Genomic DNA, 26,530 nt, shown 5'->3' with positions numbered 1-26,530 from the left:
ACTCGCAGTTTTGCCGCCATGAGAGACCTGGAGGGAAAATGGAAAGCCCCATCTGTATTTCAGCTCGAGCTTTCTGAGGGAGTCCGTAAGAGGTTTCAAGGCGCGACGTTGTTGTAAAGTAGACCAGGCAAGGTCAGGGAATATCTGAATCTTGTCTCCTTGAAATTCAATGCTGTCTAGTTGACGGGCCGACCTCATTATATCCTCTTTTTGGGTGTAATAGTGGAGCCTACAAATTACGTCCCGTGGTCTGTCGGAGGGCAAGCCTCGAGGACGAAGGGCTCTGTGGGCTCTATCGAATATAATGTCTTTGTTCAGGGCCAGGTCAATAAGTTCCCCGAATATCTTAGATAAGGCGTTTACCAGGTCTGTTTGCTGGACGCTCTCCGGCAGGCCTCTGATTCTAATATTATTTCGCCGGCCGCGATTATCCATGTCCTCTATGCGCGACTTTAAAAAGGAGATATCGTCCCGCTGGTGAGATAGCACTTCCCGAAATTTAGTCAAAGAGTCCACAGTAGACGATTCATGGCGTTCCAGGACGTCAACTCGAGTCTCGATCTGAGACATATCTTGTCGGAGCGCTGTCACTTCTTGAGTGATGGTGGATAATAGACGGGTCTCCAGGGCTGAGAAGTCTTGTTTCGTAGGAAGCGACCGTACATGCGACAATATTTCACTTATCTCCGCAGATAGGGAGAGGGCCTGTGAGGGCTCTGGAGTCCCAGGGGAGGCCATGTCGTCCACCGAGTCGTGTACACTTAGGAAGGTCGGGGCGTTAGAAGGAGCAGAGGGAGTCGAGGTTGGAGAAGTTAGGAACTTACGTAGATCTGATGAACGTCGGTTCGCGGGGGGTGGGATCTCGTCCGGCTTAGTCTTGGCCTTCTTTTTTTTCCGTATCCCTTTCACCATGAGATCGGTCTTTAAATAAAGCAACTTAGAATTACACTTTCACATTACCTCGGTATTATGTAGCATGAGGGCCGTCGTCGTGCAAAAACCCCCCTCGTGGTCTTAGGGCAGCATCAGGCAGGCATGCTCGAGGTTAAGGGCCCATTTTTTCACTTGTAATCGTGGTGTTTCTGATATAGCCCGATCGGGGTGTATTCACCGTGCCCCAGGTCACTTTCACTGAGCTGAAGATGGCCGCCGGGCGTCTTCCTCCGTCGTCCCGTCTAACGAGCCGCCGGGTCGTCGCAGCGGTGAAAGCTGAGAGCAGGTAGGAGACAGCCAGCCCCGGCAAGCGGCCGGCAGCAGGAGAGTTTGTAAAGCTCCGTTTGGTGCTCACTGCCCGAGCAGCGGGTCCCGGAGCCGTCCCCGGCTTATTGTTCAAATCGAGGCCCCGGCTTCGTCCAGCCCCACAGGCCGCAATCCGCGGGAGCAGTTAAAACTGCTCCCCGATTCCGCGGTACCTCAGGGGTCTCAGTCGGGGGGCACCAGGAGGGCAGCGGCTGGGATGTAAGTGGAGCTGAGGATCGGGGGCCGCGTGGCGTCCCTCTTGCTGTGCGGGTCCTGGGGGGTGAAGCACTCAGTCACTGTGAGCTTCAAGATGTAGCACTACCTCTCAGTGCAACGTCCAGGCCACGCCCCAATAATAATTTTAGGTTTTATTTTTATTACTATTATTTTTATTATTATTATTTTATTTTTTTTGTTTTGTTTTTTTTGTTGTTTTTTTGCAGTGGGTAGCTGGTGTGGCCCCAGAGAGTGTCCGGGGGACAAATGCACTAATAAAGTTTCCCCAGGCAGCGGTAGAAGCAGTGGGGTCCAGGTGTGGGCAGAATGCCAGTAACCAAAATGGCGCCGCCAGACCTCCGTGGAAGCTCCCGGCCGACAAGGCCCCCGGAGGCCGCCAATCAAGCAGGAATGCAGTGGCTGGCTGGCGCCGTGCGGAGCCCAGGCCGGGATCCCCCAGTCCTGGCGTCAGTGAGCGGGTGAAGAAGCCCCGGCCGAAGAGAGCGGCAGAGTCCACCCGCCCTCGGCTCCCCTCAGCGCAACGGCGGTGTCCGGCGGGTCTCCGTGTAAGGTAAGGGGGCAGCGGGCAACACTCACCACCCGCCTGACAATCAAGCGAGGCGTCTTTCAGGGAGTAGAGTCCCGATGTGGTGGGGGCACTCTCTGCGGCGAAACCCAGCCACCCAAGGCTTCCTCCTCCGGGGCAGCAATAAAATGGAGGTCCCGGCTTCACCTGGGTCAGTAGGCCGCAACCCGCACGGGTGTAGGAGACACCCGCCGGCTCCGCGGACCTCACTGCCCACTACAGGTACACCCCAGCTGAGAAAAGGGGGTCCCCACGATCACTAAAAAGCAGCAGGGTATTAGTTTATATGGACGTAAGGCAGGAGCTCCAATGCAACACGTCTGCCCAGATCTGCAGCCAGGCCACGCCCCAGGGGGGTACCCATTTTACAGGTGAAGTCTTTCAGGTCATGTGCAAACTGATGGGAATTAATAGCAAGCTGCATACTCCGTACTGTCCACAGGCGAGTGCAAAGGTAGAGAGAGAGTGAACAGCACTATTAAGAACAAGCTGAGCAAATTAATGGCTGAAACTGGATTGTTGTGGCCAGAAACGTTGCCACTAGTGTTGTACAGCATCAGAACCACTCCCAGGTCTCCCCTTAACCTATCACCCTTTGAAATTCTTTTCGGTCGACAACCTCATGTAATGATAGACCCCCAGGATGATTTGAAATGTAATAATGAAGTGACTGTGAAATATTTGGTTGGGATGAGCTAGCAGCTGAGAAATCAACAAAGAAATTTAAAGCTAGTGATTCCTGACCTACCGAACAGTAATTGTCATGACATTGAGCCTGGGGATTATGTGATGATTCGAAATTTCTTACGCTCAGGTTGCCTCATAGACAGGTGGGAAGGACCATACCAAGTCTTGGTAACCAGCACGACAGCATTGAAGGTCGCCGAAAGAGAGACTTGGATCCACTCGTCCCACTGCAAGAAGGTCGCTGAGCTGAAGAGAACTCATGACAAAGAGCAGAGTGTAGAGAATCTCGTATCACTGCAGTGTTTGTTCCAAGGAAGTTGAGAGGCAGAACTGTTGAATGGCATCTGAGCACAGAGAGCAACAAGATCTAGAACGGTTGTCGCACCATTTTCTTTTTTCACCTCCCCCTGCATTTTCCTTTCTTTTCTCCTTCTTATTTTCCTCCTTTCCCCTAACGAAATGGATCGATCACAAGAGACTGCGTTTTGGGTTCTGTTAGTAATTCTGGTTTTGATCAAGACAGTTTGTTTTGGTGATGGTCCCAGAGAGGTCAAGCAGGGATCTGGAATGGGTTCTGATGGCGAGTATGAATTTGTAGGATCTCAGGAGCAGCACATCACTCGAGTAAAGGCTGGTATCAGTAAGCGCTCTGGTAGTCAGGGAGCTCGGAGGCACTGTGAAGGGTTATTGTCTGATGAATATTGTATTTGTAGGAATTGTGAGAATATAGTAGAGGATGGGTGCATCCAGAGATGTCAGTCCAACCTTAATATCGACATGGACCGCCATCCGTTGAGTGATTACCACTCACTAGTGGGTAAGGTTTTAAACCAGACAGAATGCTGGGTGTGCTCACAAGTACCTCAAGGTCAGAGTAAGTCAGGATTGGTACCATACCCTTTAGCAATAGATGAGGTACTCGAATTGCGGGGTGGGAGACCGGTGGACAAGAAATTCAATATCTCTAGGCCCCCTAGTTTGAAGCTCCACCAGTATCACGTAGACAGGTCCTTATTGTGTTTTAATCTTTCCAATTACCGAAAACCTGGAAATTGGGACGTGACGTGGAATAACCAGACAATTACCTTTTCACACAGAGCTGATAGGATACCCATAGACTCTGAACTTGTACACCAAATAGCCAACAGTGGGAGGTATTTTCGGTATAGGTATACCCGTGGAAGCAAGACCATGTGGGTTGGAAAAGTATCGTCAGGGTATTGTGCTCATATCATTCAGCCCGATACTTGTACTGAGCAGATGGGAGAACTAGGGATTGGTTTCTTTACTTGGAAAATTTGTAATATGGTGACGTTATATTTTGTCCCCTATGTTCTCCCAGATGATGCCTATTTCATATGTGGGAGGAAGGCGTACAAGTGGCTTGCCCCGAGCTCAGAGGGATTGTGTTATATTGGGAGAGTACTACCGGAGGTCATGACCATAACCCATGATAAAATGAACGACGTTCACCACAGTGCTCAGGCTCCTTATACTCATACTCACTATGAACACATCAAGAGAGACACCTCATAGATAGGGCAGAGCACGCAGCCTCTGATTTGATCCACGAATCCACCGGGATTCAGTTCCTTCTCGCATTAGACATTACCCGTACTGCCAGAGGAACTATAAATTATAGGTATATCCATGCGCTAGCGAACTTGATAGATAATATCACTGAGATGTATGACGACACCTTCAGGTATACGGGAAGGGAGTTACAAGCTTACAAGAAGGAACAGATTCAGCACAGGATGGTCCTTAATTATGTCACAGCCGTGACAGGTGGGTACGGTGTTACTCTGGCAACTCAATATGGTGTGAAGTGCTGTAAATATATTACAAACAGCACTGACGACCCAACGGAGATCATCGATCAAAAGATGGACGAGATCCTGCAGTTGAAGTGGGAGTTCAGGAGGAAGCACAACCTTACCTTAGCGACTGAGTAATGAACTGACCGGCTGGGTCTCATGGTTGAACCCACGCAAATGGTTCTCAGGTTTAGGAGAGTGGGCTCAAAATGTCATTATGAGTGTGGGGAAATTTCTCCTTTGTATCCTGGGAGTCGTCCTAATTATTGGTTCGATATTTAGGTGTGTTCAAATTCTAATGCGGCGCAAGCACGGCACAAATTTGATGAGTCTAAGGAGCGAGGGCGCTGTTGTAGCAGCAGATTTAATCTATGACCCATCCATAGAGACAGTGTTACGATAAGGATTGCAAATGAATTTCATAGCCTGTTTCTTTCACCTGTTTTTCTTTGTCTCCCCATCCGGAAAAGACGTCAGCCCTACCCAAAATGTTTATGTGAATGTATTTTTATATATGTGTCTTATCTTCATCTCTGCAACCTCCAGCTAATGGCACACATAGTCGACAGGTGATATCCACATATACTAGCACTCACATATGTTTCCCCCTCCATGTATCATCAACTAAATGTGCACCCCATTTGTTGGAACAAGAAGCCGAAAAGAGCTTGGTAGTGTTTGCTGGCCCATTTACACACCCTTAATAGGGGATGAGAAGGATTTAACGTATACTTCGCAATACCTCAAAGCTTATGTAGAACATATACGGCACGATGATACATGCCCCTCAGACATGGATTCATACATACATGCTTTTACTATCCCACTAGGTCATACATTTCCCACCTACAACGCTCCTCCGACTATCCAAGCTCCTGTAGATATTGTATAGATATTTTTCTGTTTATTGATTAGATAGTGGCACTTATTGGTGACTGCCAAAGGGTGGACTGTCAAAGTCGATAAATATTGCAGTACACACATCACGTACAAATTACACACAGATGGACTCCGTGCATGTACTTGTTCTGCCGTGCGTGCACATATTCGCAATTTGCATACGGTCGCTCCCGCGGTCCTGCGTATTAGCGCGTGGTATGAGTATTTACGGTAGCGTTTGTGGACGCATGGAAAAGCTATCAAAACACATTACATATTTAATCCAAATAGTGCACAATGTACACAAAGTCTCCCTGCACCACACCAGCAAGTTACAACAGTTTAAATGGTATCAGGATAGGAGGGGACAGAACAAGGTTATAAGGTGGTGTTTGGTATCCAGCTGTAGGGTATTTTAAGGGTAATATTCCGGTGTTGGTTTGCAGTAGATCGCACGTTCCTGCAAATAGTTATGTGCAGGAGCAGAATATAGATATAAAACTGTATTTACTGTACATTAGGTAATTAGGTGAACCCAGAGGAGACCACCCACAAGTGCATCTGGAACAGACATCGCCCACCTATTCAAACCAACCTATGACCTCTCCTGTACTGTAAATGACCATCCCTGTGTCCAATGGACAAAGATTACAGTATCCATTGTGTTAAGTTTTGGAAGATTGTATAAAAGGAGCCAGCTGCAGGCCTGGTCACACAAGACTCTAAAAGTTATCTATCTAGATGACCGAGGACCAGACTGGGTAGCGCGGCGAAAACCAAACACGTATGTACCATTGACTGTAGCCATTATTCGTTTGTATTGTATTGCTTTGTTATTGTAACCCCCTTTCAGTAATAATATGTTGTGGTGTCGGAACCCGGCATTTTAAATACAATCTGGTGTCGTGTTTTCCTTTCCCTGCTAAGGTTTAAAGTGTATTACTATCACATGCATAGCTGTTAAGGGTTCACGGTGTACCTGTGGGTGTGTACGCGCTGAGTGTACTTTGTACAGCCAGCGCGGCGTGTTTACGCAAAGTACGTACACGGTACGGGGCTCTGTACGCCAATGGTGTAATAAGTGCGTAGGTTGAGGATTAAGTATAGCGGCCGCAGCTGCTCCATTTAAAGAGTATGAAAATGTCTTTTTAAAGTGTTGCTTTTAGTCCTGTATGTAAATCAGCATTTACATGAGCATCCCGGATAAACTGGCCCAGATAAGATGGTCGTCCAGATACGGTATTATTGTTACCCCCTAACAATCTCAATTTCACTACCATGACTGCCATGATCTTTGAGACTCCCAGGACTGATGATAGGCTGCAAACCGTAAATAGGCTTGGTGCGAGGTCCAAATTGGGACATGGAATATGCGTCCTTTATGTCCATGGACACCATGAACTCCTATTGCTCCAGTCCCGCAATAACTGACTGTATTGATTCCATCTTGAATCTGTAAACTGTCAGGAATTGATTTAACACCTTTAAATTGAGGATTGGCCTGATAGACCCATCCGGTTTTGGCACTACAAAAAGATTTGAATAAAATCCCGTTCCTCTTTGAGAAGTTGGGACAGGCATAATTACTTTCGTCTGTAGTAACTTATGAAAAGCCGTGTCTAAAGCCCTTGCTTTTTCAGCGCACGGAGGAAGGCCTGTCAGTGATCGCAAAAACGCGCTATGGCGCGTTTTTTACCCGTTCTTGAAGACATGGGACTCCAGTTTACAAAGTGGGAGGGTCCCCGGGTACGCGCTCCTCATTAGCCAATCTGTAAGGGGGATTTCTTTAACTGACACGCTGGCCTCGGGCTGAATGATATAAAGAGGAGGTGGAGACAGTTTCCCCTCCTCTTTGGCGCCTGACTGCTTGCAGAGGTCGGGTGACTCGGTGAGTGAGTAGTGCAGGGGGGGGGGGTGAGGTGAGGGGCAGGGATCGGCGTCCTCCGTGTTCTAGTGGATAAAGCTGGGCAAAGTGACTGGGGCTTCCCGCGGTGCCGTCTGAGGCAGTGGCCGCGCTGCCGCTCTTGCCTTTGAGGTGTTCTCTCAAAGCAAGAGCGGCAGCGCGACCACTGCCTCAGACGGCACCGCGGGAAGCCCCAGTCACTTTGCCCAGCTTTATCCACTAGATCACGGAGGACGCCGATCCCTGCGTGATGTGTGGTGCGTTCCTGTGAGTCAGTCCGCTATGGCCATTGGGTGAAGTATGGTGGCGGTATTATGTATAGCTGCGGCCGTGACGCGTGTTAGTCACGGCCGTGTGAGGGTCTGCCTGGGTTTGCTGAGGGGTCCGGGGTTCCCGCGGCGACTGTGCAGCTGGTGCCGGAAGTAAGTGGTCGGTGACTACTAGCTTTATTGCAGCTGTAAGGGTTCCCTGGCTGGCGTCTTCGGAGGGAGGGGGGCTGGAGCTGTGGTCGGCTGTTTTTCCTCATCACCACAGGTGATGCGGTGATGGATTGCCTGATAGTCCGGGAGGGAGGAGAGAGAGAGAGGAGACTAGACGGAGGGAAGGAAGGGGGAGAAGAGAACTACTGGCTGCCAGAACGCTGTGGGTCCCGCAGTGAGATAGGGGGGGGGGGGGGGGGGGCGCTGGTGACTGATTTTGCTGACAGTGTGCCTCAGTGCTCGTACCTGGTGCAGCGTGCCTCAGTGCTCGTACCTGGTGCAGCGTGCCTCAGTGCTCGTACCTGGTGCAGCGTGCCTCAGTGCTCGTACCTGGTGCAGCGTGCCTCAGTGCTCGTACCTGGTGCAGCGTGCCTCAGTGCTCGTACCTGGTGCAGTGTGCCTCAGTGCTCTTACCGGGCGCAGTGTGTATAACGCGCTCTGCCGGGCGCAGTGTGTATAACGCGCTCTGCCTGGCGCAGTGTGTATAACGCGCTCTGCCTGGCGCAGTGTGTATAACGCGCTCTGCCTGGCGCAGTGTGTATAACGCGCTCTGCCTGGCGCAGTGTGTATAACGCGCTCTGCCTGGCGCAGTGTGTATAACGCGCTCTGCCTTGCGCAGTGTGTATAACGCGCTCTGCCTGGCGCAGTGTGTATAACGCGCTCTGCCTGGCGCAATGTGTATAACGCGATCTAACTGGCGCAATTTGTATAAGTCCTCTACCTGGCGCAAAGTGTATAACGTGCTGTACTTGGCGCAAAGTGTATAACGTGCTGTACCTGGTGCAAAGTGTATAACGTGCTGTACCTGGTGCAAAGTGTATAACGTGCTGTACCTGGTGCAAAGTGTATAACGTGCTGTACCTGGTGCAAAGTGTATAACGTGCTGTACCTGGTGCAAAGTGTACAACGTGCTCTACCTGGTGCAAAGTGTATAACGTGCTCTACCTGGCGCAGTGTGTATAAGCGGCACTACTGCGTGGTGTAATGTGAATTGGCACTATTATGTGCTCACGCCCCTTCCCTTGAAGCCACGCCCCTAAAATTTTGCGGCGCGCCTCCGGCACGCATTGCCTGTACTTTTCGGTCTCAGAGGTGGGACACCAATTCACTTTCTACCTAAGGACACCAAAATGTCTAGTTTCACCTCTGGTGCAGGGTGTCCTGCATGCTACACAGCCCAGCAGCATTGTCGCCCCATCCCCCCCACCTTGCAACACTTTTGTAGTGTCCAAACAAGATTAAGTTTAAAAGAACCTTCATTCCGATAAGACCCAGAAAAAGACCGGTAGGACCCCAATTTTCAAAAGTGAGGGGTCCCTGGGACCCACTTTTTTTTTAGCTCCGCGCGATCACTGCCTGTCATAAAGAACAGACTGTGAGGCCGGTTCAGAAATTCTATTTTGTATCCCTGGGTAATAATATTGGTGATCCAGACTTCTGGTGAGGTTTTGGCCCAGGTGTCCTGAAACCTTTCCAACCGTGTGCCCACCATAGGAGACCCAAGGTGAGCTGGGAGACCATCATGCCACGGTCTTGTCAACAGGTTTAGGCTCCTGTTTACGGGCTGTGGACTGGGAACGACCTCTACCTCTGTTTCCACGAGCTTGACCGCCAAAACATCTTCCTCTGGCTCGAAAGAATTGAGACCTAAATTAATTGAACGCCGGACAGAGTAATTTCTTCTGACCGGTGGCGTAGTTCTAGGATACGTGGTAGGCAGAAAAGTAGATTTTCCTGCTTTTGCTTGTGAAATCCACTTGTCTAATTCTGGACCATATAAAGCCTCCCCTACAAAGGGGATCGCCTCCACTGCCTTCTTGGAATCCGAATCCACTTGCCATTCTCTGAGCCACAGAATCCTTCCGGCCGATATAGCCAAAAGTTGAGATGCGTGATGCTATCCTGCTAGCATCCTTTGTAGCTTGGCAAATGTATGTGGCCGACTCTCGGATATGCTCCGCTAGTCTAACTATTTCTTCCTGGCTGTTATCTTCCGCCACAGCCTGAACAATTTGACCAGCCCATGCTACAATAGCCTTATTTACCCAAGCACGGATAATCGAAGGTCTGTGTGATGCTCCTGCAGCCACAAAGATAGATTTCAGTGCCGTATCCAACTTACGACCTGACACATCCTTTAGAGTAGTCACATTTGGTATAGGTAAGATTGTCTTCTTTGACAGTCTAGCCAGGGAGGCGTCCACAATCGGCGGGACTTCCCACTTAGACATGACACCTTTGTGCAGTGGGTAATTAGCCGTGAACTTTTTAGGAATTTGGAAGCGTCCCTCTTACCGTTAGTAACCGCCTGTTAACAACTCCACCCACTGCGCAGTGGGCTAGCAACTTGCTGCCACCACCAAGCTCCTATGACCATCACTTGGAACTGCTGATGCCACACTCCCTGACTGGTGTTGGCTGAGGACGATTCCCACTGGTCGCTCACCATGGACCAGTACCTTTATTGTAGCTGGCAGAGGGTGGGTATTGGAGATACTAGGCTCACTCCAGAACAGCCAGAGAAAAAAACAACAAAAAAATAAGAATTTACTTACCGATAATTCTATTTCTCGTAGTCCGTAGTGGATGCTGGGAACTCCTTAAGGACCATGGGGAATAGCGGCTCCGCAGGAGTCTGGGCACAAAAGTAAAGCTTTAGGACTACCTGGTGTGCACTGGCTCCTCCCCCTATGACCCTCCTCCAAGCCTCAGTTAGGATACTGTGCCCGGACGAGCGTACACAATAAGGAAGGATTTTGAATCCCGGGTAAGACTCATACCAGCCACACCAATCACACCGTACAACTCGTGATCTGAACCCAGTTAACAGCATGATAACAGAGGAGCCTCTGGAAAGATGGCTCACAACAACAAAAACCCGATTTAGTTAACAATTATTATGTACAAGTATTGCAGACAATCCGCACTTGGGATGGGCGCCCAGCATCCACTACGGACTACGAGAAATAGAATTATCGGTAAGTAAATTCTTATTTTCTCTGACGTCCTAGTGGATGCTGGGAACTCCGTAAGGACCATGGGGATTATACCAAAGCTCCCAAACGGGCGGGAGAGTGCGGATGACTCTGCAGCACCGAATGAGAGAACTCCAGGTCCTCCTCAGCCAGGGTATCAAATTTGTAGAATTTAGCAAACGTGTTTGCCCCTGACCAAGTAGCTGCTCGGCAAAGTTGTAAAGCCGAGACCCCTCGGGCAGCCGCCCAAGATGAGCCCACCTTCCTTGTGGAGTGGGCTTTTACAGATTTTGGCTGTGGCAGGCCTGCCACAGAATGTGCAAGCTGAATTGTACTACAAATCCAACGAGCAATAGTCTGCTTAGAAGCAGGAGCACCCAGCTTGTTGGGTGCATACAGGATAAACAGCGAGTCAGATTTTCTGACTCCAGCCGTCCTGGAAACATATTTTCAGGGCCCTGACAATGTCCAGAAACTTGGAGTCCTCCAAGTCCCTAGTAGCCGCAGGCACCACAATAGGCTGGTTTAGGTGAAACGCTGATACCACCTTAGGGAGAAACTGAGGACGAGTCCTCAATTCCGCCCTGTCCGAATGGAAAATCAGATAAGGGCTTTTACAAGATAAAGCCGCCAATTCTGACACGCGCCTGGCCGAAGCCAGGGCCAACAGCATGACCACTTTCCATGTGAGATGTTTTAAATCCACAGATTTAAGTGGTTCAAACCAATGTGATTTGAGGAACCCCAAAACTACATTGAGATCCCAAGGTGCCACTGGAGGCACAAAAGGAGGCTGTATATGCAGTACCCCCTTGACAAACGTCTGAACTTCAGGAACTGAAGCCAGTTCTTTTTGGAAGAAAATCGACAGGGCCGAAATTTGAACCTTAATGGAACCCAATTTTAGGCCCATAGACACTCCTGTTTGCAGGAAATGCAGGAATCGACCCAGTTGAAATTCCTCTGTAGGGGCCTTCCTGGCCTCGCACCACGCAACATATTTACGCCAAATGCGGTGATAATGCTTTGCGGTTACATCCTTCCTGGCTTTGATCAGGGTAGGGATGACTTCATCCGGAATGCCTTTTTCCTTCAGGATCCGGCGTTCAAACGCCATGCCGTCAAACGCAGCCGCGGTAAGTCTTGGAACAGACAGGGTCCTTGCTGGAGCAGGTCCCTTCTTAGAGGTAGAGGCCACGGGTCCTCTGTGAGCATCTCTTGAAGTTCCGGGTACCAAGTCCTTCTTGGCCAATCCGGAGCCACGAGTATAGTTCTTACTCCTCTCCGTCTTATAATTCTCAGTACCTTGGGTATGAGAGGCAGAGGAGGGAACACATACACTGACTGGTACACCCACGGTGTTACCAGAGCGTCCACAGCTATTGCCTGAGGGTCCCTTGACCTGGCGCAATACCCGTCTAGTTTTTTGTTGAGGCGGGACGCCATCATGTCCACCTTTGGTTTTTTCCAACGGTTCACAATCATGTGGAAGACTTCTGGGTGAAGTCCCCACTCTCCCGGGTGGAGGTCGTGCCTGCTGAGGAAGTCTGCTTCCCAGTTTGTCCACTCCCGGAATGAACACTGCTGACAGTGCTATCACATGATTTTCCGCCCAGCGAAGAATCCTTGCAGCTTCTGCCATTGCCCTCCTGCTTCTTGTGCCGCCCTGTCTGTTTGCGTGGGCGACTGCCGTGATGTTGTCTGACTGGATCAGCACCGGCTGACCTTGAAGCAGCGGTCTTGCTAGGCTTAGAGCATTGTAAATGGCCCTTAGCTCCAGGATATTTATGTGAAGTGATGTCTCCAGGCTTGACCACAAGCCCTGGAAATTTCTTCCCTGTGTGACTGCTCCCCAGCCTCGTAGGCTGGCATCCGTGGTCACCAGGACCCAGTCCTGAATGCCGAATCTGCGGCCCTCTAGAAGATGAGCACTCTGCAACCACCACAGGAGAGACACCCTTGTCTTTGGTGACAGGGTTATCCGCTGATGCATCTGAAGATGCGATCCGGACCATTTGTCCAGCAGGTCCCACTGGAAAGTTCTTGCGTGGAATCTGCCGAATGGGATTGCTTCGTAGGAAGCCACCATTTTTCCCAGGACCCCTGTGCATTGATGCACTGACACTTGGCCTGGTTTTAGGAGGTTACTGACTAGCTCGGATAACTCCCTGGCTTTCTCCTCCGGGAGAAACACCTTTTTCTGGACTGTGTCCAGGATCATCCCTAGGAATAGAAGACGTGTCGTCGGGATCAGCTGCGATTTTGGAATATTGAAAATCCAACCGTGCTGCCGCAACACTACTTGAGATAGTGCTACCCCGACTACCAACTGTTCCCTGGATCTTGCCCTTATCAGGAGATCGTCCAAGTAAGGGATAATTAAAACTCCCTTCCTTCGAAGGAGTATCATCATTTCGGCCATTACTTTGGTAAAGACCCGGGGTGCCGTGGACAATCCAAACGGCAGCGTCTGAAACTGATAGTGGCAGTTCTGTACCACAAACCTGAGATACCCTTGGTGAGAAGGGTAAATTGGGACATGGAGGTAAGCATCCTTGATGTCCCGAGACACCATTGTAAGTGTTCAATGACTTTAGATTTAAAATGGGTCTCACCGAGCCGTCCGGCTTCGGTACCACAATAGCGTGGAATAATACCCCTTTCCTTGTTGCAGGAGGGGTACCTTGATTATCACCTGCTGGGAATACAGCTTGTGAATAGCTTCTAATACCGCCTCCCTGTCGGAGGTAAGGCAGACTTTAGGAAATGGCGAGGGGGAGACGTCTTGAATTCCAATTTGTACCCGAGATCCTACCTGAAGGATCCAGGAGTCCACCTGTGAGCGAGCCCACTGTGCGCTGAAATTTTTGAGACGGGCCCCCACCGTACCTGAGTCCGCTTGTAGAGCCCCAGCGTCATGCTGAGGACTTGGCGGAAGTGGGGGAGGACTTCTGTTCCTGGGAACTGGCTGTTTGTTGCAGCCTTTTTCCTCTCCCTCTGCCACGGGGCAGAATTGAGGAGCCTTTTGTCCGCTTGCCCTTATGGGGCCGAAATGGACTGCGCCTGATAATATGGCGTCTTCCTATGCTGAGAGGCTACCTGGGGTACAAACGTGGATTTCCCAGCAGTTGCTGTGGACACTAGGTCTGATAGACCTACCCCAAATAACTCCTCCCCTTTATAAGGCAATACTTCCATATGCCTTTTAGAATCGGCATCACCTGACCACTGCCGCGTCCATAAACCTCTTCTGGCGGATATGGACAGCGCACTGACTGTTGATGCCAGTCGGCAAATATCCCTCTGTGCATCACGCATGCATCTTTTAAATGTTCTACAGTCAGTAATATACTGTCCCTATCAAGGGTATCGATATTTTCAGTCAGGGAGTCAGACCAAGCCACCCCAGCACTGCACATCCAGGCTGAGGCGATCGCTGGTCGCAGTATAATACCAGTATGTGTGTATATACATTTTGGATAGTCTCCTGCTTTCTGTCAGCAGGATCCTTAAGGGCGGCCGTATCAGGAGACGGCAGTGCCACCTGTTTGGACAAGCGTGTGAGCGCTTTTCTACCTTAGGGGGTGTTTCCCAACGTGCCCTATCCTCTGGCGGGAAAGGGTACGTTGCCAATAACCTTTTAGGAATTAACAGTGTTTTATCGGGAGAAACCCACGCTTCAGCACATATTAATTTAATTCCTCAGATGCAAGAAAAACTACAGGTCGTTTTTTCTCACCAAACATAATACCCTTTTTAACGGTTACTGTTGTACTATCAGTAATATGTAAAACAGTTTTCATTGCCTCAATCATGTAACGTGTGGCCCTACTGGAAGTTACATTCGTCTCCTCGTCGTCGACACTGGAGTCAGTATCCGTGTCGACGTCTGTATCTGCCATCTGAGGTAGCGGGCGTTTTAGAGCCCCTGATGGCCTTTGAGACGCCTGGACAGGCCCAAGCCGAGTAGCCGGCTGTCCCATGTCATCAAACTTCTTATGTAAAGAGTTAACACTTTCACGTATTCCTTCCATAAGCCCATCCACTCAGGTGTCGACCCCCTAGGGGGTGACATCTCCACTACAGGCAATTGCTCCGCCTCCACATCATTTTCCTCTTCATACATGTCGACACAGCAGTACCGACACACAGCACACACACAGGGAATGCTCTGATAGAGGACAGGACCCCACTAGCCCTTTGGGGAGACAGAGGGAGAGTATGCCAGCACACACCAGAGCGCTATATATATGTAGGGATAACACTATATAGAGTGTTTTTCACCTTATAGCTGCTGTATATAGTTATACTGCGCCTAATTAGTGCCCCCCCTCTCTTTTTAACCCTTTTCTGTAGTGCAGGACTGCAGGGGAGAGTCAGGGAGACGTCCTTCCAGCGGGGCTGTGAGGGAAAATGGCGCCAGTGTGCTGAGGAGATAGGCCCCGCCCCCTTCTCGGCGGACTTTTCTCCCGCTTTTATCTGTAATCTGGCAGGGGTTAATATACATCCATATAGCCCTGGAGCTATATGTGATATAATTTTAGCCAGCCAAGGTGTTTTTATTGCTTCTCAGGGCGCCCCGCCCCCCAGCGCCCTGCACCCTCAGTGACCGGAGTGTGAAGTGTGTATGAGGAGCAATGGCGCACAGCTGCAGTGCTGTGCACTACCTTGGTGAAGACTGATGTCTTCTGCCGCCGATTTTCCGGACCTCTTCTTGCTTCTGGCTCTGTAAGGGGGCCGGCGGCGCGGCTCTGGGACCGGACTCCGAGGCTGGGCCTGTGTTCGGTCCCTCTGGAGCTAATGGTGTCCAGTAGCCAAGAAGCCCAAGCTGGCTGCAAGCAGGCAGGTTCGCTTCTTCTCCCCTTAGTCCCTCGATGCAGTGAGCCTGTTGCCAGCAGGTCTCACTGAAAATAAAAAACCTAAAACTAAACTTTTCCTAAGAAGCTCAGGAGAGCCTCCTAGATTGCACCCTGCTCGGTCGGGCACAAAAATCTAACTGAGGCTTGGAGGAGGGTCATAGGGGGAGGAGCCAGTGCACACCAGGTAGTCCTAAAGCTTTACTTTTGTGCCCAGACTCCTGCGGAGCCGCTATTCCCCATGGTCCTTACGGAGTTCCCAGCATCCACTAGGACGTCAGAGAAAAACAGTATTTGGAGCAATTATATTCGTTGCACGATATGGATGCAGTAGTCGTAAAAGGCAAGATGTTTATTATTGCTCAAAGTCTTCAATAGGACTCTTCCTCTTGCAGCTATTGCTTAGGGGGTATCACAGCATACACATGTTCAGTAAAAGTACAATTCTTCTTGATCTCACAGAAGATAGACACATTGCAGGGTTCATAATTCTCTCCTTTATCCTATCCGAACACACACTACCACAGGAGGTAAATTCACCCTAGGTCCCTTAAGCAATAAAACTATCTCACAAAATATAAATAAATACAGCGTACATTTCAAAACGGGCAAAACAATTTCCTCCTTCCTTTCATAACCATCTGCTTTAGCATATAACTATATCTTTTCATAAACACTTCCTTAAGATATTCCACACAACAGGGAATTCTAAAATACGGTACAACAAACTGTCTTTTCTCCTGTGTGTCTCTAAGAATTACACAGACACACAATACCCACTGAAGGGAGTTGACTGTAAACGAAGCTTGGTCATTTCACACATGGGGTGTATTCAATACCTGTCGGATCCTTTCGACTATTCAATGAGTTGGCCAAATCAGACTGTCTGATTTGGCCGCTCCCCGCTACTCACCGCCCGCTCCTTCTACACAGGCGCTCCCCGCTCAGTCCCCGCTTGTCTCCACACATGGTCCCGTCCCCGCTGACCTGTTCTCCGTCTTATCTCCCCGGTTCAGACATTGTCAATCAGATTTTTAAAAAAGCGAGATTGACATTGTTGGAACCGGGACTAAAACCTGTTGGATTTGGCAATGTAACACGTGGATCTGCGGCTAAGCCGTCAATACAGGTGGTTTCCGACAAGTCGGGAATTCCAGACTTGTCGGAAAAAATGGCATGGCTTTGAACAGGTCGGAATCCCTTCCGACCTAAATCTGTCGGAAGCTGCTGTCTTTCCGACAAGACGGCAGCTTCTGACACTTATTGAATGTACCTCAAGGTCAGGATAATTACTATATTATTTACTATGTGAGAATGTCCCATGAACAATCTGTTTACAAATGTCAAAACCTTCTAAAATAAAATATCTTCCTATAAGAGCATAAGCCACATATTCAATATTTACAGCTCTTTCATCCATCTAAGCTTTGTTGTTTAGTAATTTGAACAAAAGCGATGTGGCTGGGTCTCCGGCCACAGAGAGCTTCCAATCTAAAAACATATGCATAGCCATTTAATCTATCAAAGCTTTGTCGTTCAGAAATTTGAATTAAAATAAGATTTTACTCACCGGTAAATCTATTTCTCGTAGTCCGTAGTGGATGCTGGGAACTCCGTAAGGACCATGGGGAATAGACGGGCTCCGCAGGAGACTGGGCACTCTAAAAGAAAGATTAGGTACTATCTGGTGTGCACTGGCTCCTCCCTCTATGCCCCTCCTCCAGACCTCAGTTAGGATACTGTGCCCGGAAGAGCTGACACAATAAGGAAGGATTTTGAATCCCGGGTAAGACTCATACCAGCCACACCAATCACACCGTATAACTCGTGATACTATACCCAGTTAACAGTATGAAATATAACTGAGCCTCTCAACAGATGGCTCAACAATAACCCTTTAGTTAGGCAATAACTATATACAAGTATTGCAGACAATCCGCACTTGGGATGGGCGCCCAGCATCCACTACGGACTACGAGAAATAGAATTACCGGTGAGTAAAATCTTATTTTCTCTGACGTCCTAGTGGATGCTGGGAACTCCATAAGGACCATGGGGATTATACCAAAGCTCCCAAACGGGCGGGAGAGTGCGGATGACTCTGCAGCACCGAATGAGAGAACTCAAGGTCCTCCTCAGCCAGGGTATCAAATTTGTAGAATTTAGCAAACGTGTTTGCCCCTGACCAAGTTGCAGCTCGGCAAAGTTGTAAAGCCGAGACCCCTCGGGCAGCCGCCCAAGATGAGCCCACTTTCCTCGTGGAATGGGCTGTTACTGATTTAGGATGCGGCAATCCAGCCGCAGAATGCTCCAGCTGAATTGTGCTACAAATTCAGCGAGCAATAGTCTGCTTAGAAGCAGGAGCACCTAGCTTGTTGGGTGCCTACAGGATAAAAAACGAGTCAGTTTTCCTGACTCCAGCCGTCCTGGAAATATAATTTTTTAAGGCCCTGACTCCGTCCAGTAACTTGGAATCTTCCAAGTCCCTAGTAGCCGCAGGCACTACAATAGGTTGGTTCAAGTGAAAAGCAGATACCACCTTAGGGAGAAACTGGGGACGAGTCCTCAATTCTGCCCTATCCATATGGAAAATCAGATAAGGGCTTTTACATGACAAAGCCGCCAATTCTGACACATGCCTGGCTGAAGCCAGGGCCAATAACATGACCACTTTCCACGTGAGATATTTAAAATCCACAGTTTTAAGTGGCTCAAACCAATGTGATTTTAAGAAACTCAACACCACGTTGAGATCCCAAGGTGCCACAGAAGGCACAAAAAAGGGGCTGAATATGTAGCACTCCCTTTACAAATGTCTGAACTCCAGGCAGCGAAGCCAGTTCTTTCTGGAAGAAAATCGACAGAGCCGAAATCTGGACCTTAATAGGACCCAATTTTAGGCCCATAATTACTCCTGACTGTAGGAAGTGCAGAAAACGACCAAGCTGAAATTCCTCTGTTGGGGCCTTCCTGGCCTCACACCACGCAACATATTTTCGCCAAATACGGTGATAATGGTTTGCGGTTACTTCTTTCCTGGCTTTTATCAGCGTAGGAATGACTTCCTCCGGAATGACCTTTTGCTTTAGGATCCGGAATTCAACCGCCATGCCGTCCAACGCAGCCGCGGTAAGTCTTGGAACAGACAGGGCCCCTGCTGTAGCAGATCCTGTCTGAGCGGTAGAGGCCATGGGTCCTCTGATATTATTTCTTGAAGAAGTTCTGGGTACCAAGCTCTTCTTGGCCCATCCGGAACCACGAGTATCGTTCTTACTCCTCGTTTTCTTATTATTCTCAGTACCTTTGGTATGAGAGGCAGAGGAGGGAATACATAAATCGACTGGTACACCCACGGTGTCACTAGAGCGTCCACAGCTATTGCCTGAGGGGTCCCTTGACCTGGCGCAATATCTAGTTTTTTGTTTAGGCGGGACGTCATCATGTCCACCTGTGGCCTTTCCCAACGGTTTACCAACAGTTGAAAGACTTCTGGATGAAGTCCCCACTCTCCCGGGTGTCGGTCGTGTCTGCTGAGGAAGTCTGCTTCCCAGTTGTCCCCTCCCGGAATGAACACTGCTGACAGTGCTAAGACGTGATTTTCCGCCCATCGGAGAATCCTTGTGGCTTCTGCCATCGCCATCCTGCTTCTTGTGCCGCCCTGTCGGTTTACATGGGCGACTGCCGTGATGTTGTCTGATTGGATCAGTACCGGCTGGTTTTGAAGCAGAGGCCATGCCAGACTTAGGGCATTGTAAATGGCCCTCAGTTCCAGAATATTTATGTGTAGGGACGACTCCTGACTTGACCAAAGTCCTTGGAAATTTCTTCCCTGTGTGACTGCCCCCCAGCCTCGAAGGCTGGCATCCGTGGTTACCAGGACCCAGTCCTGTATGCCGAATCTGCGGCCCTCTTGAAGATGAGCACTCTGCAGCCACCACAGTAGAGATACCCTGGTCCTTGGAGACAGGGTTATCAGCCGATGCATCTGAAGATGCGATTCCGACCACTTGTCCAAGAGGTCCCACTGAAAGGTTCTTGCATGGAACCTGCCGAATGGAATTTTGCTTCGTAAGAAGCTACCATTTTTCCCAGGACTCGTGTGCAGTGATGCACCGATACCTGTTTTGGTTTCAGGAGGTCTCTGACTAGAGATGACAGCTCCTTGGCTTTCTCCTGCGGGAGAAACACTTTTTTTCTGTTCTGTGTCCAGAACCATCCCCAGGAACAGCAGGCGTGTGGTAGGAACCAGCTGTGACTTTGGAATGTATAGAATCCATCCGTGCTGTTGTAGCACTTCCCGAGATAGTGCTACTCCGACCAACAACTGCTCCATGGACCTCGCCTTTATAAGGAGATCGTCCAAGTACGGGATAATTAAAAACTCCCTTTTTTCGAAGGAGTATCATCATTTCTGCCATTACCTTGGTAAAGACCCTCGGTGCCGTGGACAGTCCAAACGGCAGTGTTTGGAATTGGTAATGGCAATCCTGTACCACAAATCTGAGGTACTCCTGGTGAGGATGGTAAATGGGGACATGTAGGTAAGCATCCTTGATGTCCAGGGATACCATGTAATCCCTCTCCTCCAGGCTTGCAATAACCGCCCTGAGCGATTCCATCTTGAACTTGAATTTTTTTATGTATGTGTTCAAGGACTTCAAATTTAAAATGGGTCTCACCGAACCGTCCGGTTTCGGTACCACAAACAGTGTGGAATAGTAACCCCGTCCTTGTTGAAGTAGGGGCACCTTGACTATCACCTGCTGGGAATACAGCTTGTGAATTGCCTCTAGCACAGCCTCCCTGCCTGAGGGAGTTGTCGGCAAGGCAGATTTGAGGAAACGGCGGGGGGGAGACGCCTCGAATTCCAGCCTGTACCCCTGAGATACTACTTGAAGGATCCAGGGATCCACCTGTGAGCGAGCCCACTGATCGCTGAAATTTTTGAGGCGGCCCATCCGTACCTGGCTACGCCTGTGGAGCCCCCGCATCATGCGGTGGACTCAGAGGAAGCGGGGGAAGAATTTTGATTCTGGGAACTGGCTGACTGGTGCAGCTTTTTCCCTCTTCCCTGTGCAGAAAGGAAGCGCCTTTGACCCGCTTGCTTTTCTGAAGCCGAAAGGACTGTACCTGATAATACAGTGCTTTCTTAGGCTGTGAGGAAACCTGAGGTAAAAAATTTTCTTCCCAGCTGTTGCTGTGGATACGAGGTCCCAGAGACCATCCCCAAACAACTCCTCACCCTTATAAGGCTCTATGTGCCTTTTAAAGTCAGCATCACCTGTCTAGTGTCGGGTCTCTAATACCCTCCTGACAGAATGGCCATTGCATTAATTCTGGATGCCAGCCGGCAAAATATCCCTCTGTGCATCCCTCATATATAAGACGACGACTTATGTTCGCAAAATAGTATCCCTGTTTGACAGGGTTACAGACCACGCTGCAGCAGCACTATCTGCAGGTCTCAGTCTAGTACCTGAGTATGTAAATACAGACTTCAGGATAGCCTCCTGCTTTTTATCAGCAGGTACCTTCAAAGTGGCCGTATCCTAAGACGGCAGTGCCACCTTTTTTGACAAACGTGTGAGCGCCTTATCCACCCTAGGGGATACCTCCCAGCGTAACTTATCCTCTGGCGGGAAACGGTACGCCATCAGTAACTTTTTAGAAATTACCAGTTTCTTATCGGGGGAACCCACGCTTTTTCACACTTCATTCACTCATTTGATGGGGGAACAAAACACTGCCTGCTTTTTCTCCCCAAACATAAAACCCTTTTTTAGTGGTACTTGGGTTAATGTCAGAAATGTGTAACACATTTTTTATTGCCGGGATCATGTAACGGATGTTCCTAGTGGATTGTGTATATGTCTCAACCTCGTCAACACTGGAGTCAGACTCCGTGTCGACATCTGTGTCTGCTATCTGAGGGAGCGGGCGTTTTTGAGCCCCTGATGGCCTTTGAGACGCCTGGGCAGGCGCGGGCTGAGAAGCCGGCTGTCCCATAGCTGTTACCTCATCCAGCCTTTTATGTAAGGAGTTGACACTGTCGGTTAATACCTTCCACCTATCCATCCACTCTGGTGTCGGCCCACAGGGGGCGACATCCCATTTATCGGCATCTGCTCCGCCTCCACATAAGCCTCCTCATCAAACATGTCGACACAGCCGTACCGACACACCGCACACACACAGGGAATGCTCTGACTGAGGACAGGACCCCACACAGCCCTTTGGGGAGACAGAGAGAGAGTATGCCAGCACACACCAGAGCGCTATATAATGTAGGGATAAACACTATCACTGAGTGAATTTTCCCCAATAGCTGCTTGTATAAACAATATTGCGCCTAAATTTAGTGCCCCTCCTCTCTTTTTAACCCTTTGAGCCTGAAAACTACAGGGGAGAGCATGAGGAGCTGTCTTCCAGCTACACTGTGAAGAGAAAATGGCGCCAGTGTGCTGAGGGAGATAGCTCCGCCCCTTTTTCGCGGACTTTTCTCCCGCTTTTTTATAGATTCTGGCAGGGGTAATTATCACATATATAGCCTCTGGGGCTATATATTGTGATTATTTTGCCAGCCAAGGTGTTTTTATTGCTGCTCAGGGCGTCCCCCCCCCCCCCCCAGCGCCCTGCACCCTCAGTGACCGGAGTGTGAAGTGTGTATGAGGAGCAATGGCGCACATCTGCAGTGCTGTGCGCTACCTTGGTGAAGACTGAAGTCTTCTGCTGCCGATTTCCCGGACCATCTTCATGCTTCTGGCTCTGTAAGGGGGACGGCGGCGCGGCTCCGGGAACGAACACCAAGGACGGGTCCTGCGGTCGATCCCTCTGGAGCTAATGGTGTCCAGTAGCCTAAGAAGCCCAAGCTAGCTGCAAGCAGGTAGGTTCGCTTCTTCTCCCCTTAGTCCCTCGTTGCAGTGAGCCTGTTGCCAGCAGGTCTCACTGTAAAATAAAAAACCTAACATATACTTTCTTTCTAGGAGCTCAGGAGAGCCCCTAGTGTGCATCCAGCTCGGCCAGGCACAGAAATCTAACTGAGGTCTGGAGGAGGGGCATAGAGGGAGGAGCCAGTGCACACCAGATAGTACCTAATCTTTCTTTTAGAGTGCCCAGTCTCCTGCGGAGCCCGTCTATTCCCCATGGTCCTTACGGAGTTCCCAGCATCCACTAGGACGTCAGAGAAATATATAGTGTTCATGCTAGGCTGTTTTAGCAGGACGCTGACCACTCCCCGATTTTAGAAGGGCAAAATGCATCCTGCCTCTCAGCGACGCCCTGCTGAAACACCCTGCCGCATGCGCAGAAAATCTATTCACATTAGAGCTGGAGCTTGGGGGAAAGCCCAGCACCGCACGCCCCCATCAGCAACGTCGGCAGCTAGGGCATGCCCCCATTAGTGACGTTTGAGGGGGCCGGCCCGCCCACAATAGTGATACCAGCGGGGCCGTTCTCCCTTTTCTGCTTCCCAGGAGGCAATCTGGAGGTTTTGGTTCATACATGTTTGAGGACTGGATCAGTTCTCTATACTTTCCAGTAATTATCTCATCTTGGTCTGATACTGGTGATTTTATCTGTCTGATCATCTAAAAAATAAAAAAACGTGATGCATGATATATCTACATCATCTTTTTTTCTATGATGCCCATGAATAACATCGGAAAGAAAAAGCGGAGAAGCACCTAAAATTGGAACTACACGCGGAAAAAACAAGTCGACTACAGGAACGTATACAATATATTGAATATATTCATTGCACTTTTTTTTATCTGATGTATAAATGCATTTTTCATTTTGAAAATATATGTGATTTATAGAAGGGAGCGCCCAGTATGATTAGTACGAAATTTCTTTTGTGGCATTTGTATTATACCTGCGACATTTCTTTTTTGTGATGGGGAATATGAACTGCTGGCATCAAGAATGTAATGTGCTGCCCTAATAGCTCTTCAGGGTCCATATACCCATACAGCTGTGCACAAGTCGGATCACACGACACGATCTTGCCCTAAAAGACAAAATTATGACATTCAGTGAATAATTGTTCTAGAGCTGGACAACATTTTCCAAGTTACAGTTAAAAGCTGTAACTTTTCCAAGCAAAATTAGTGGGATGTAGTTACGTGACAGACGGTCACAATAACTCCCCCTGCATCCCGGCCACTCAAAATACAGACAGTCCGCATACCGACTAGAAGGGACTATTCCCACTCGTGGGTGTCCACAACACCCATCGAGTGGGAATAGAACCTGCGCTCGCCACCAAGGCCGCAGCATGACGAGCGCAGGGAGCCCGCAAGGGGCTTCCTTGCGCATGCATCCCCCACCCAGCATTCTGCTGCCGGGATCCTGGCATCGGGATGCTGACCACCAGGGAACGCGGCCCCAACCCAAAATTAGTAATACTCTGAAACTTACACCAAAACACAAAAATCTGGACTTTTTCCACTTACGTTAAATGCTACTTTCCATGTTTACTGGGGCATACTGAATAATATGGAGGCATTAAAATATATTAACACCAACCCACCTCTATGTACATTCTATCCTGCGAGAATGCCTCCATAGGCATAAAGCACTTTACGCCATCTAAGGATGGCGTGCGCTGTAAACCAATAGGTACAAACTTTGCAAGGTGCTGAATACCATGTTCTTAAAAGTTGTATTTGGGCTACGGTTTTGTGTTGTGCTTTGTCATATTATAAAACGGTGTGATTTTCACCCGTTATATGCATAAGTGATTTATTTAACCCATGTCACGCTACCAGAAAGGCCAGCAGCAACACAAAATAAGAGCAGCCAGTTGACTAGGAAGGGTAAGAGAGCTAAACATTACCACGGTATCCCCACACCTTGTAATTGCAACAATAAGTAATTGCCCTAAAACCACTAAAGGAGAATAGTGGATAGTACATTGCAGTCATACGCTCCTGGTAATTCAGAAGTACTCACATCCTGCTGGAATGATAAAACAGTGGTGATTGTTTGTAGAGTCTCCAATTGTAGCAGACATTGGTTTTCTACTCGGCTTATCCACAGACATAACACAATCACATCTCCCCCATTCCGCATGGCTTCTACCTGAGGGACAAAGCACAATTATTGCAGGTTTTTACGGTCACTAAGTAGGAAAGCACAGTGCTGGATGCATTTCAGCGATTACAACAAAGAGACCGCGCGGCTGCGTCTTGCGGAGACAATAAATTCAATAGTATATGTAAACTGTATTCATACGTCAAAATGATCTAAAACCATCTCATATACACACACACACACACACACACACACACACACACACACACAATCCCACCAGTATTAATAAAAGAAACTTTATGTATCACTTGGAAACTAATAGTAACAATTAGGATTTGTAGCTCTTCCAGCCACGTTGTTCAAAAAGGATAACTGTTCTTTTGCAAATTCTCATTATATATGTACCGTATCATGCACAGTCTTTTGAAACTCCAGTATATCAATGCAAGCATATATCAATATGTAAATCCAGTTGTAGGGCTCCAATTCTCATTCCAGCCACACTAAGAGAACAAAGTTCTTGTCCAGCTAGCATCTCATTGGCGGCTGTTACATGACATCGCAGTGTATAGTCCCAAACAGTTCCTCTGGATCACCCCAATATAAGTCTTGTGTCACCTGAGAGCGTATTTCATGCAGTGAGCCGCGCTGTTCTGTGCTGATCCTGGCTGTCTCAATTTCAAGCAGGGACGTATCCAGCAGCTAGCAGCAGCTCCAGGGATTGCACAGCAGACAGGTTATCAGAGGATTACAGAGGTATCAATGGACATGGTTATGTATGTTTCATTTAGTGCGGCAATTTGGAAATGCTTGGGGCCAGATAACCATGGCAGAGAATTCACACATGTAGGGAGCAGCAATGCATTTTGGCCTGGTCTGTAGCCTTCTTCAAGCTTGTAATTTGTATTGAGGTGGGCGACTGCCTCTTAATTTATCACTGCAGCTGTGTCTTTACTCCTGTATATCATCAGGTGTTGGGTGTATCCCTTGAATTTCAACAATTAGTGTTCATTCTAACACCCTGCACCTGTCACAACCGCTGCAGTTCCTCTTACCTGTCTGGGGTGTTGCTCTCTGCTCTGCTGCTTCTAGCAGATTCTGGTCTGTATCTCAGTACTGAGATAGACAAGAGTGTGCTAGAAACACCATAGCAGAGAGCGACACCCCAGGCAGGAAGAAGGAACTACATGGGTTGTGACAGGTGCAGGGTGATAGAATGAACACTAAACAATTATAATAAAACTTAACAAAAAACGCACAAATATGCCACAAGTGTAACAGGTGAGTGACTGCTCACAGAATCCAGGGGGAAAAAAATAAGAATTTACTCACCGGTAATTCTATTTCTCGTAGTCCGTAGTGGATGCTGGGAACTCCGTAAGGACCATGGGGAATAGCGGGCTCCGAAGGAGGCTGGGCACTCTAGAAAGATTTATGACTACCTGGTGTGCACTGGCCCCTCCCACTATGACCCTCCTCCAAGCCTCAGTTAGGATACTGTGCCCGGACGAGCGTACACAATAAGGAAGGATTTTGAATCCCGGGTAAGACTCATACCAGCCACACCAATCACACCGTACAACTTGTGATCTGAACCCAGTTAACAGTATGATAACGTAGGAGCCTCTGAAAAGATGGCTCACAACAATAAACAACCCGATTTTTTTGTAACAATAACTATGTACAAGTATTGCAGACAATCCGCACTTGGGATGGGTGCCCAGCATCCACTACGGACTACGAGAAATAGAATTACCGGTGAGTAAATTCTTATTTTCTCTGACGTCCTAGTGGATGCTGGGGACTCCGTCAGGACCATGGGGATTATACCAAAGCTCCCAAACGGGCGGGAGAGTGCGG

At 48.9% G+C, this 26,530-nt stretch overlaps 1 protein-coding gene across 5 annotated transcripts in view; it reads right to left on the bottom strand.

Moving 5' to 3' along the window:
• Positions 1-26,530, bottom strand: part of PASK (PAS domain containing serine/threonine kinase) — a 351,902-nt gene that overhangs the window by 167,653 nt on the left and 157,719 nt on the right. For all 5 annotated transcript variants that reach the window (XM_063915754.1, XM_063915758.1, XM_063915756.1 and 2 more), the window contains 2 exons: positions 24,590-24,718; positions 23,511-23,645 (listed from right to left, as the gene is read on the bottom strand). In XM_063915754.1, the coding sequence (XP_063771824.1) occupies positions 23,511-23,645; positions 24,590-24,718 (264 nt within the window). The remainder of the gene's footprint in view (positions 1-23,510; positions 23,646-24,589; positions 24,719-26,530) is intronic.

Source organism: Pseudophryne corroboree, chromosome 4 (assembly GCF_028390025.1).
Source record: "Pseudophryne corroboree isolate aPseCor3 chromosome 4, aPseCor3.hap2, whole genome shotgun sequence".
In the NCBI taxonomy this organism is placed as follows: Eukaryota; Metazoa; Chordata; class Amphibia; order Anura; family Myobatrachidae; genus Pseudophryne; species Pseudophryne corroboree.
Note: the sequence above shows the minus strand (reverse complement) of the source record. Positions and strands in the feature narration are given on the sequence as shown.